Below are 14078 nucleotides of genomic sequence, written 5' to 3'. Positions count from 1 at the left end.
TCATGATTCCTTACACGGTAGTATTCATGTTGATAAATAATATTATTTAACCTTCTCATTCCTAAGATCATTCGAGTTCATGTGTTTCAGAATATTGGAAGCTCGCGTTTCTTTTTCAAAAATAATGATAATAAAAATAATTCCTCTTTTCCTCAAAAACTACAATGACAGCTTGTGTTCTTTAGCGATTGATATATAAAAGAGGATCTCACTTAGCCGATAGGTAATAAACAAATATATTCTCAGACGTCTTTTAGAATTCTCAGAAAACTATCCTATCTCTCAAACCTTGAACAATTCAAACGAACAAAGCGCGCTCCGTAGGTATTCAATAAATTACACTTAACGAAAGAAGAAGAAATTTAGCAGTCATATTCAGGCATTTCGGGCATCCACCATAGTTCCTTTGAACAGGCATTTGAGGCCTTTTAGTTCTAATAGAGTTAAATGGACATTTGAATTTTATATATAATGTAATAATTAAATTAAGAATATAGAAACAAGAAAAATGATACTTGACATAATGTTCATATTATCCTACAATGCAGAATTCATAGAATTTGTAGTTTTTACAAATTTATTTATTTGGTTACTAAGCTGGTAACATATTTCAATCGACTTGTTTGTGGCTCTCCTCAATCCAATAACTCTATCTTTTCGCCGTTTGTCTTATAATAATTTAGCTCGCAGTTTGTTATTTATATGAAGGATGTTATTTATATGTAAGAAAAGACTTTAATCTCTGTCTTTATGTTATAATTTAGCTAAACAACGCTTTGCATTAAAAGTTGTTTTTAATAGTTCGAAAATTTGGATAAAAGTTTTGATGCTGTACAATATCCGATGGCTTTCAAACTTACGAAAGTAAAATGTGGTATAAAAACAAACTATATATTTATATGAAAGAAATGATTCATTGTAGTTCATTATGTTGATACCATAAAACCTTTGCGGTTTTCAGTTTGTGTTGTATTTTATTCTTACTTTTTATGACATCAGAACCTCTTAAAGAATACGTAACTGACACACCTTTAAGAACAAAACACCTTGGTTTCATTGAAAAAAAAATTTTTTTTTCTCATACAATGAATGTGAAGTAATATTTTAGTCCTAAGTGCAAGTTTATTGAAGACATGACATTTTTGCTTGAATTTTATTTTTATGATTTAGATTTTAATTTATAAATTTATAAATTATATACTTTATTTTAAGTAAAAGCATATATATATATAATTTTAAAACTCTAGAATATCAGAAAGTGGGAAAAGAATCGATCGATTCAAAATCTAATCACTTACAATCATGAAATAAATCAAACTAAATAAAAGTATATAATGAAATTTTAACTTACTTTCTGAGTACCTTTCCTTGAAAGTATTCCTACTAAATAAATAGCGAGCATAGGGCCTTCAGTTATGCCTATTAGGGCGTTGTTTACTGCTACCAGACTATCAACCTTGGCAACAGCAAATGCAAAACAAATGCATAGTATGCCAAATAAAATAGCTAAAAAAGAAGAAAATAAATTATAGGCATTTACATCAACGATTTTTTTATTATTAAAGACACTTTATGAAATGATTAAATTTTATTATCATAGAAATATTTCATTTCCCTAAATCGAATTTTGAATTGTCAATTTTCTTAGAAGTTTGATGTATTTCAGTATTGAGAATTTTTTTCTACCTCGGTAAATATTCCGAAGCTCTCTTTTCTTAAGACTAAAAAAAAATCAAAAAGACATTTTAAATAGAACTTGTATAATTTTCTATTCTTGAGTTTTTTACTTTATTTTATCGAGTTAAATTAATTTTAGCAGCATTGCTTGCTTTAATTGACTCATTGCTTTGAGAGTGACTCATTTTTTTCATAAGCCTTTCTGCAATAGTACTTGATTTTTGATATTTAATCAATTGTCAAGATTTGACTTCTCTGGTTATGACACTATCTATAAATACACTTCGTCTGGTTGCCGCCAGGCAATGGAATATATATATATATATATATATATATATATATATATATATATATATATATATATATATATATATATATATTATGTGTTGCTAGTGGCAAAACTGGTTATTGCTTGTGCTACATTAAATTGCATTTTTTTTTTCATAATTTTTCAATAAATTTTCAAAATATGAGCATTAGACTGACTTATATCTAAAATTTATTTCTATTCGAGAAGTCAAGTGCGAACATACTAGATAGCATAGAAAAAGGACATATATTCAAATTTTATTCAACTACCTAGCACTTTGTATTTTGCAATTACCGAGTTCACTTGTACTCGAACAGCTTGCCAGACTTCCCGTGAATAGATTTCGTTCAAAAATTGATGCAAATCTAAATCTTTAATCGTAATTCTATACACCAAATTTCAGTTGTCAAGCTCAAAGTAATTTTGAGCTATCGTATTCACAGGTAGACAGGTATAATGCCAAAAATGTGTTTTTCGGTCTCGGTGAGGTCTGAAATATGGAAACTCGTCTAAATCTTGAGCATGAATTTTTTGACATTCACAATACTTCTTCTTTATTTCATATATGAGAAATTAATAATAACTAGCTATGAATAAATTTGATTGTAATATCACAATAAGTGAAATTTATGGCAAGATAATTAGTTGTTTTATACAAAGTCCATACTTAAGAAATATTGGAATTGAGTTTTCTTGTTTCCGTTTGAGGTTTCTTGCAGATATAATACTCATTGAACAGATAAATTTCCAACATGAACTACGGAAGTTTTAATTATTTATGATTTGAGAATTTTTAGCATTTATTATTTTGAACATGGGGATTTTAACATTGATTAAATAAGACTTGAGAATTCTTATCATTAGTTAGTTCAAATCTAATTGCATTCTTTAACGGAGATATTCCCATTGAAAACAACTGATTTGAAAGGTCAAGAAATTCACGTGATATATGTGGTAAATTAACTCCACGAGAGGGCACTCTGAGTTCATCCGGTGATAGCCAGCAGTCGGAAGGCAGAGTTCAGAGTTCAGTAGACGAGGAGAGAGAACGTCCGTCCGCCGAGAAGGGTGCGACCGGAAACCGAGAAGACGTGATACTCTGAGAAAGGGCCGAAACTGGAATTCTTGCGTTGAAGAATTCCTCTGCAAATGCCAGTGTACCACGCGTAGGTGGGAAAGATCCCTACAACATCAACTATCCATCTTCATGTAATATAAATTCCTTCATCATTGAATTCTCATTTGTAAAGTTCATCAGAATCATCAATTGTTAATCAAGAATAAAAAGATTAAGCTAATTCAAGTGGACTGATGCATTAAGACCCATCACACCCACATATATTTTATGTGTCCTGAACAAATTAGGTTTTCCCGTTTCTCTTTCAAACGGAAAAGGGATGTCATATAATGGTACAACGTGAGACAAAAGAATTGACAAATGTACCAAAATCAAGAAATTGATGGTTAATGAATGTTCACGGCAGTTAGATAACAAATGTCATATGATGCTATGATTGCCATATTATGATCATGAGTTAAATGGATTCTATTGGAAAAATGCAGAAAATACAAGAAATATAATCTATTTTCATTTTATCAATAGCAAGCTTAATGAATAGTAATCAAAAAAATTTTTCTTTTAAAGCAAAGTCATTTCTCCAAAAAGAGGCAATTGGTTAATAACTTACATAAAGCTTTCGCTATATATACTACTCGAGTATCGCTGAGCTTTTCAGTCTTGCACATCGGTTTGATGAAGTCTATTACAGTCACTGTAGACAGAGAGTTGAGAGCTGAAGAAATGGTGCTGAGAGATCCGCTGAAAATTCCCGCAATACACAATCCAGTTAATCCTGGTATTGAATGCAGTCTCGTAACGATGTAGTAAGGAATTACCTTCAAAATGAAATTTAAAATATCTCAGTAATTAAAATAAATATTTATTCAAAATCAAGGCGCTTGGACATAGATTGAAATGAAAGTGGACACTATTAAAATAAACTCTACAATTCCTAATCAAATTTACAGAATTGTGTACCTTTTTCTATGCGCAAATTTATAGTTTATAACGTTTTGCTAGAATTTCCGCTAATGGAAGAATAAATTTAAGCGAACTTCATCTATATATTCTACATCTGAGGTAGAGATGAAAACATTGCAACTTTCCATTAGCAAACATTAATTCTGAAATCTCCAGCTTTTATATTTTTTTAAAAGTTTGTATCAGTGATATTAGCTACAATGAAAATTATCTATTTAAAAACAAGAATATTTTTAATGCGATGATATTAAAAATCATCCCGTTCTATTTTCATTAAAAATTAAATAGCAATTTGCCGGAGAATTTATTCTCATTTGTTTTTGGAATTTAGCACTTATAAAATATGTATTATTTTTAAAGATTTCGAGTTTTTCTGATCCATTTTTTCTATTAATAATGTAAAAATCATCAAGTTTAATTTAATTATATTACCGTTCCGTTTGAAAGCAGTACTAGGAATATTTTGGAATAGACCTCGTAAATCAGAAGTGTAAAAATCTTTAGACTAATGCACTTTTAAACAGATTTTTTAAAATTAACGATAATGTAAGCCTAATTTTTTTACCGAATTCAAAAAGGACCATGGAATGATGGCGTAATCTCGAACCATGCGATTTTGGAGATTGATAATTTCAAGATACAGTTTTGCTCATTAAAGCTGTTGTTGGGTGTGAAGCGTCCACGTGGTTTGGTGGCATGTAATAATGAAATAAAGCTTGATAATGTTTTTCTAAATCAATCCCGGTGATAAATTTCTAGATATGCATCAGTTTAGCTAGTCCGTAGCACAGAATACTAATTAAAAAGTAAAATTTCAGTCGGACTAAATATTTAAAATCACTTTAACGAAGTCTTTGAAATTAAAATTGGACATAGGAAACTGTAGCATTTAAATATCTCTGAGATTTATCAAGGTCATGATAAGGTGAAAGTGATAAGGCTCGATTTTGAAACTGAAATTTTAGGTTTGAAATCCGAGTTTTGAGTCAATGATGTGTGTGAGCACTATTATCGTCAAATATGATATCAAGAGTAACGCATCCTGTCGCTTAGAAGTTAGAAAGGGGAAAATCGATTCAACTGATACCCTTTATTTGATTATTACACGGATTATTCTGAAATAGCCCCACTCTGGCACGAAACGAGGCGTTCATATAACTAAACATAACACCGGGTCTACTTTAAGCATAGAAGTGTTCATTTAAATATAGTCTATGTTCTTTTATAATTGAATATAATTTTAGAGATTCACATACCTGATCGTATTTTGCAATTCCTGTGTTTGCTTTATCTAATATTGGATCGCAGTCTTTGAATATCGTAAACATGACCAGGCCCAACATGTTGCACATTAAATAAAGCACTGCAACAGGAATGACACTACAACATAGTGACCTGAAAATAATTTCAGTTGTAATATATTTAAATAGTTAGTTGATTCTTAAAAAGTATTCTACTCTTGCATTTAATTCAATGAAATCAAGTTTTTCTCCTTCAAAAAAGGTTGTACATTGCAATTCGAATGATGATGAAATGATATATATATATATATTGTTACGAATCTGTGATGCGGCTTCCCAGCATAGTTGGTTCCATCATCAGAAAGATTGTTTTACAGTCATCTGCATTGGAAGGAGTCTGGGTGTCGAGTCGGAGGTCCCCGAGCTTCTCTACAAAGTTGGCGACTTGGCGACGAATTTGGCGACTTTGGCGCCAAAATCGATTATACCCGAAACATCGAGAATTTTCCCGATCCGTCCATTAGGAGTCGAGATACGCCTCGAACGTTCCTGATTGGTTGAGAGGCTTCTAGCCCCGCCTCCTGAGACCTATAAAAGGAGGCAGCCGCAGCTGCCAGGGTAGTCGTAGTCGGAATCGACGGTGAAGAACTGGCCTTCCAGAGATAAGCGGAGCAGCGACGGAATCAAGCTAGTGCTGAACTAAGCTGTGTGCTGCTGTTTGCACGTCTCGCGGCTGAAGATAATTGTCTTCTCTGTGCTATATATAGTTGTCTTTGTGCTGTTCTGTGTGTCTTCGTGTAAATAAACGTCGTTGTTCTTTTTCTACTGCCGCCTGCTGATTGAGCGTTGTCTACACCATATAACTTCCCCTATCCAAACGAACCCGGAAATTTCGTAACAATATATATATATATTTATATATAATTACATTAGACAATGTAGCGGTAAAGCCTAGATAGCTCAGAAAAAAAAAGCAATGATGCAAAAAAAAAAAAAAAAAAATGATGAATTTGCTTTATGACTGGAAATATTTGAAATGATGTATGAGCAAAAGTTCTCAATCTTTTAAAATTTTGTGAAACAAATTTTTTTTTTTAAAAAAATCAAAAATTTGTGTAACGTAATGAAAGCATTTTTCAATTGAAAATCAACATGTCCTGAATGGATTAGTCATCATCAAAGAATGAAGTATTTTAAATGTCTATAATTCAGTTATATTCACGAATGGGACTTCAATACCATGATAAAGTGTATTCTATTTCTCCTAAATTCCTTACCAAATATCTCCTCGTATATAATCGAAATTTTATTAAATGAATCAGTTATCGGATATTTAAGTTCTGAAAACATTGAGATACTGTTCCAACAACAGGCTTTTAAAATTTTAATATATTAGGAATTGAGCGAAATCGTTTGAAACATTCCATCATTACAAACATTAAACATGTCGTTAAATAAATAACTGAAACATAACAGTAAAAGAGTGATTAAAAATGTCGTTTGCAGTACTGATTATTTCGGAATTGAGCCGTAACCATTGTTTGAATTTTATATTAATAAAGATTTTATACTTACCATTGAGCTCTCTTGATTGTGCTCAAACTCAATAATCGCTGCACCTCTACTTGACTCGTGCCGTAAAATGCCATAGAACCAACTATGCCTTTGGCCATTATATTCAAAATTGTGAACCTCGTTGTAAAATCCACTGAGAAACTGTTGAAGAATCAGAAATCATCAGTTTTTGAAAAAATAAATATCAAAAATTTCAGAAACTAATTTTTCTTTATATATTTTGAGATATTGTTTGGAAATGCAATATGTTAAAAAGTAAAAAAGGAAAAAAATTAGTTTTTATTAAAAGGCTTTCAGTTTTTTAACAGAGATTTAAGAGGTTTTCATTATTTATATTGCTAAGAAACATTTCAAAAAATTTAAAAGATTTTAACCATTTTAAAAAACGGATTTAAATACTGGAATCAAATCTAAAAGCAAAATAATAACTGTTTCTTCAATATTTATTTGTCTTAACCAATTTATTAAATATTTTACATAATATTCGATGATAATGCTTCAAGTATATTATATAAATTTTATTCTATAATAAACATCGTTTACAAATTGTGAAATCTTGTTAATGAAGAGCACCAGCAACAAATCAGTAGGAACGGTCTCCTTGATACTTTCTCGCATGCTTGCATACCTATTTATGTTGCTTCTTATGGCACTTGCCATGGACAAGCCCGCTATTACGAAGACAGCGATTTTATGCCGGTGGGGGAACGTCTCTTGTTTTTATAGGAGCGCCATCTAGGGACAAGAGAATGACTTAGCTACACACACGTCACAATCCTTTTTATGGGGCGGACTTCATTCTCGCATTTCATTCACTCATCCACAGATCGTAATTTAGACCTGAATCAGAGAACGATCACCCCTGATCCAGTGATCCCTGCAGATTCGTTCGAGTTACTCTGCTCAGTAACTCCTTCTTCTCCAAGAGCCAACATTCGAATGACATCACTCTTTTAATGACACTCGCACTAGTTGTCTAGAGCCATCTATGAACGTTTATTTTCTAACGCTTCAAAATCCAGTCACTACAATCATATTAAATATTTAAATCTGAAAAGATTAATTAAATTATCTTCTATTTTAATTTATATCCATTTATTTTTGAAATAAAATATTAAAGAATAGAACTCATAAAAACATTTTATCAATATAATCAATCTATCTCTCCGTTTTACTTGGAAGCTATGTTCTTTTGCAAGTTGAAAAACGTGGTGAACCTTATTTTTATTCAGAAAAAATAATAAAATCTTCAATATGTAATTGTAAATGAAGCATGGGGCCCATTCGTACTATCACATGATGTTGCGCCTTTTCTCCATGTTCTTCTTGTAAATGGAAAAAGAATGGTGTGGATAAAACAAAGTAGAGTTAATAGCATGCATGGTGATATTTATCACATGACTATGACGTCACCTGCTTTTATATCCTTTTTATTACGGTCAACTGAACTCCATATATAAAATGCGATTCATTTTGGGTTATTTGAACAGCTTCTTTCGCTTTCCGTTAACTCACTGAAATGCGTTGAATTTCTGTTGTCAATATTTGAAATTAGATATTTCCTGAAAAGTGACATGTTCATAAATATTTTTGTGTGTTCATCATCATTGTTGTTGTATTAGTTTGGTAACAGTATAAATATAGACAATGAAAAAGTGAATTCTTGACATTTAAGGTTTTTTGTAACCGCAAAAGCAAGAATGCTTTAAGCCCTGAAGAGCTATTTGAATATGAGCTATTTGAGAAATTAATATACAAGACAAAAACGCAAAGATAAGAATGCTTTACAAACCCAGAAAAAAGATATGAGCTATTTAAGGAGGTAATATGTAAGTAAACGAACAGAGGCACAAATGGTTTGTGAATTGACATGCCAGATAAGCTACGCCCGTCATACCATTCGCGATTAATGATGATTGAATTCAGTGTTGATCACAAATAATGAACTTATGTCCACTCGTAGTTATAATAGAGAAATACAAAGTGCTGAATTTGACCATTTATGAGCATTAGATGAGATTTCCCCTTTGTTGCCGCTTTCATGATTCGGTATCTTCCAAATTAGAGGAAATATTACACTGATTGTATTTCTTCGTCGATTTATTATTCAAATAGAAAGAAAACGATATTTTTTTTTATATGATAATAAACGATGACAAATTTTCAGAGTACAATAATTTTGAGCAAAAGTTGTGATGAAGTTATTCGGTTGAGCTACCGTCAACTACCAGATAGGCAGACGACCATTCTCAGAACATTATACTTTTTTGTTATAGGAATGACAGGGGATTTTCTATTAAGAGCAGCTGCCCCTTAACTGAATTAATTAAAAATACTGTTGTCAGATGGAAAATTTAAAGCACAATACAGACCAGAAGTTCCCAGAATTGTTGAATCTAAAGAGGTTGCCAACTGCCAAAATAAAGCTAAGTCACATGTTTTTTGATTACGCTGCAAAAATGGTTAGACAGTAGCTAGAATGCCTTACACCATTTTCCATAGAGTCGTTGGATTATCATATGTTTTATTCATTACAAAATTTTCTTAAAGAAAAAAAGAATTAAATTCCCTGGAGTACTGTAAACAACATTTTGAGCAGGGTATTTTTTTTTAAAACAATAATTCAAGGATCTCCAAAAAGATAAGGGTTAATGAAAGTTTCAAAAAAGAGAAGAAACCCATTATCAAATAAAAGGGTAAATAATTTTTTGAAAATCCTGTTTCTCATAACAAAAAAAAAATCGCTTCATTCATTTAAGTTGCATTTATAAAAGCAATAATTTTCTTAATTTTTAACATTATGTAGTTCATATTTTAAAAAATAGGAAATAAAGATTAAGTATTTACAACGCTAATTTACAATTTAAATTTGACTCATTTCATTTGAAATTTATTTTCATTAAATACTTTATTGTGTTCGAAAAACAACAATTTTTTAAGATTAAATGGAGACTTGTTAAATAAAATATATGATTTTTATAAACAAACCACACAGAGCAGTTGCAGCTGTAATGAGAGAATTATATTATCGTCAAGGCTGGTAAAAGGTGTTATTATTGACAACATGACTGATTATTTCCTTTGTTATTTAAGCCATATTTGTTTATATAGATTTATAAGTGTTCTGTTTCTTAATTATTTGCTGCATTTCAAATGCAGAGTGACACAAAATACTGCAAACAAGTACACAAAGTTGAATGAAGAGTTCGTTAGATTCATAATTTCAAAAATTTTGTTAAAAGATCTTTTTAGTGTATAAAAAAGAATAGAACTTACAAAACTAAAAAAAGTAATTTAAATGCTTACTCGAAAACGTCTAGTCTCTGACCTTCTGATGATGTTTTATATACATTTGTAACTCCACCTGCTTCTTGGACACTGAAAACGTACACTATTACGAGACACAGGAACATCAGAGCTGACTGAAAGACATCTGTCCACAGAACACCTTTCAAACCACCCTAAAAGTAGCAAAGACATTGTTAGATCCTGTAAGACTAGAAATACAATCACAATAAATAGTAACTATTTCATGAGTAGAATGTAGCATCCCTGAAACTATTTTAAATCTTATTTTCTCCTTTTAAATCCTGTTTGGTTATTTTTCAACATTATGAGCTCGATGAGGAATGAAAATGAAATAAACAAAACAAAGGAAGAAGAGAAAATGCATCATTAAAATTCTACATCAAATCAAACAAATTATTAATTCAACAGTCAATCCAAAAATATTAATTTTCAGTCACGTTTTAATAGATGCACAATAGTGGAAAGTGAAACCAAAGATTCCTTTCAGTGAATTCGGAAATGGCTCGCTGACCAATTTTGACTATATGACAATTGCTATATGCGAAAATCCTCGAAATGTAGAAATGTTTAGAGCTCAAATATAAAGAATAATACTTCCATATTTTATTACCGTTGCCATTCATATTTAATTCATTAATACTGAATTTTTCTTTCAACTGCTGCCCGTTAACGAATAAAAATCATTAATTGAACAAGTTTATCTGTTATTAATTATATATATATATATATATATATATATATATATATATATATATATATATATAATATAATTGTTGTAAATTTATAGTAGAAGCTGGACCTATCGTGTAAATTGATGGATAGAAACTATGCCCATTTCCGTAATGTGGGTTACTGAATACGAAAAGAGATGATTCGAGTTATACGAAAAGAAATGAGGATAAATACTTTCATTTAAAGATACTTCAAAACAAGATTTTCCCAAAAAGTAAAAAAAAAAGCCTTTATTTCCTTAAATTTTGCATTTAGATGCATATTTCAAATTACAAAGCTTCTTTAAATGAAACGCAGTAGTTGTATAAATAATCTTTGACTTCTGTAGAAATCGGATATCAAAAGTTTAAAAAAGTAATTTTTATACAACTTCCTTAGTGTTAAAGTGTCAACTAGTAAAACGTTTCTCTTACATTCGACTATGCATACAAAAAATCATTCTCTATATTCACAAAAGTTTCAAAAATCGGCTTATTTCTGAATTTAGAGATGCTTGTCATAAATTTATATGGAAAAGTTTGTGTTAACAATTCAAATTTATTCAATGTATAAAAGCTGTAATAAGTAAATATTTGTCTATCAGTATATCATTCAATCTTAATAATTTGAAAGAAATTTGCTCATCCTGCATATTGTTTTTACTTTGATTGATTCATAGTTGCAATTTCGATTTTATAAAGAAGGGAAGAGAAACAGGAGTAATTGAACATTTAAGGTATCTTTAGAAGTAATGCAATTTCGAACAAGAAAATAAAATTGTTTGCTCCCATCTGTATGTATGATATTAAGCATTCTTAAAATAATGTGTTTGAGTAACGAGGAACATTTTGAAATGTTTAAGATTAATACTGTATGTATTTGCAATGCAGCTGTACATTAATTCAAATATTATAAAAGGAACGCAATTTTGTATAAATGCAGAAGATGTTCATTTCCAACGTTTTGTAAATACTTCAATTAATGTATTATTTGACCATTTTTTGAAATTTAATAAGAGATAATAAATGCATTATAATTATATGTTTCCAACAATTTAATAATTTATTGTAATAAGTATATTATGCCTGAAAGGTACAACGAAAAACTAGGTCAAACGTCAACCTGAGGTATGAAAAAGTGATCTAAGTCAATAAAATTGCTCTTTCATATCTCTGCACATTTTGTAGGCAAAGCATCAAACTTCGTGTGTGAATAGATGAATCTAAGAAATATGCTTTACAAATTGATACTTTTGCATTATGGAGGCCATATAAAAATAATTTATTGTATATTATTTGTAACTTTTTTATATTAATCATCTCCAAAATCAAACTGCATTTATATACTTTCCGTCCTTATTTAATGAAACTTTGTAACTGGAAATATACGTCTAGGTACAATATTTAAGAAAATAAATGCTTATTTAGAAAATAAACGGTAATTATTTATAAACGCTTTGTATATACGTGTTATAATACACTACAACATTTGAATAACGGTGATTCATTATTATGACTGATTCTCATACACAATCGATGCATTGATCTATTTAGTAGCATATTACATCACACATCTAGGGATGACGAATATTTTACGAGCGGTTATTACGTAACCAATATCAAAAAGTCACAAATACCAGTGATCAATACTTTTCAAAGAGGGGTGTGATTCAAATCCTTGATACTATCTTACTGGTGATATTTCGATTACAGGTCTTGGATCACGATATTAAGTAACAATCGATACGATCTGTGAATGGGTTGAAAAGTGAACGAACCGGTTATTCTTGGCATTATCATATCATTGAATTGCTGCATATCACTGAAATTTATCGGAGCGGTGACTTCACTGGAAAGTGTGAAGTCACCGCTCCACTTCATGGGAGTGACCTCGATTCTCCGATATTCGCATTTGACTATACACTATTCCATTAAGATCCTTTTTAATTTTTTGTGACATGATTGAATATAGTCTGTTTACTACTGGCGGCATCTATTGGTAGAATATATAACTAAAGTAAACATTTTAAAGAAATGACATATATTTTTAATTCAAAATTTTCAGAAAATGGTTTACTTCATTAAAGAAATTAAATAAATAGTTCTAAAAAATCAAATTTAAGAAATAAACTGAAATAGATAAATTAATTCAATCACACGTTACTTAAATTAATAAATGAAGTATTAATTACAATTAATAAATTTTATATTTAATACTAATTAATATTTTTTTATTACTAATAGGATTGAAATAACAGATATTTGGAACAAATATTTAAAAATAACAATAGCAAAATTATTTGTTATTCAAAAAATCGTGGATTATGCATCTCTACACACATCACCACAGAGATTAAGGCAGACAGGTGAGATCAATTTACCACTAATTATTTATAATCAAAGCAGGTATACTACTATACTATTGATATCAGTTACGGTTATTGGATAGATAAAGTGAAATACGATTCCAATGAAATACGCTACACGTATTTAGAAACTAAGTAAAGTGATTATCTCAAAGTGATGACAAAAGATTGAAGTGAATAGATTTGTTTACATATCTATGCCAGACAAATGAATGCGTTTCTTCACATCGTAAATTATGGAAGATAATATAAATTTGGAAATGGACATAGGAATTGGATAGTCAAAGCGAAATACGATTCCGATTAAGTTGTAGAGTATTTAGAAGCCAAGTAAAGTGATTATCTCAAAATAATGACGAAATATAGAAGTGAATAGATTTGTTTATATTTCTATGTCCGAGAAATGAGTGCTTTTCATCACATAGAAAATTATGAAAGATAATATAAATTTGGATATGGACATTGGAATTGGATAGTCAAAGTGAAATACGATTCCGATTAAGTTGTAGGGTGCCAAGTACAGTGATTATCTCAAAGTAACGACAAAATATAGAAGTGAATAGATTTGTTTACATTTCTATATCTGAGAATTGAATGCGTTTCATCACATCGTAAATTATGAGAGATAATGGAAGTGGAGAGATGAATTTGGAATTGAAAGTGAGTTATTTCATTACTTAATTACCAAATAGCCTAACATTAGTCATAATAATTTTTATATGAAACATGTTATCCAAACAATAAATAATTATAATAACCACTGAGTGAAAGAATCATCCAAAAACTATCGAATGTTAAGCAATTATTTTTATAATTTTATGATCCCAAACATATCAATGAATATTTCTG

The 14078-nt window shown here is 30.0% G+C and overlaps 1 protein-coding gene across 1 annotated transcript in view; it reads right to left on the bottom strand.

Annotated features, from left to right (window-relative positions):
* LOC129981596 (putative sodium-dependent multivitamin transporter) overlaps window positions 1-14078 on the bottom strand; it is a 47341-nt gene that overhangs the window by 19196 nt on the left and 14067 nt on the right. The window contains exons 4-8 of the mRNA XM_056092502.1: window positions 10151-10305; window positions 6845-6985; window positions 5285-5423; window positions 3676-3883; window positions 1352-1506 (exon numbers count right to left, since the gene is read on the bottom strand). Of these exons, the coding sequence (XP_055948477.1) occupies window positions 1352-1506; window positions 3676-3883; window positions 5285-5423; window positions 6845-6985; window positions 10151-10305 (798 nt within the window). The remainder of the gene's footprint in view (window positions 1-1351; window positions 1507-3675; window positions 3884-5284; window positions 5424-6844; window positions 6986-10150; window positions 10306-14078) is intronic.

The sequence above is a fragment of the Argiope bruennichi genome, chromosome 8, assembly GCF_947563725.1.
Source record: "Argiope bruennichi chromosome 8, qqArgBrue1.1, whole genome shotgun sequence".
In the NCBI taxonomy this organism is placed as follows: Eukaryota; Metazoa; Arthropoda; class Arachnida; order Araneae; family Araneidae; genus Argiope; species Argiope bruennichi.
Note: the sequence above shows the minus strand (reverse complement) of the source record. Positions and strands in the feature narration are given on the sequence as shown.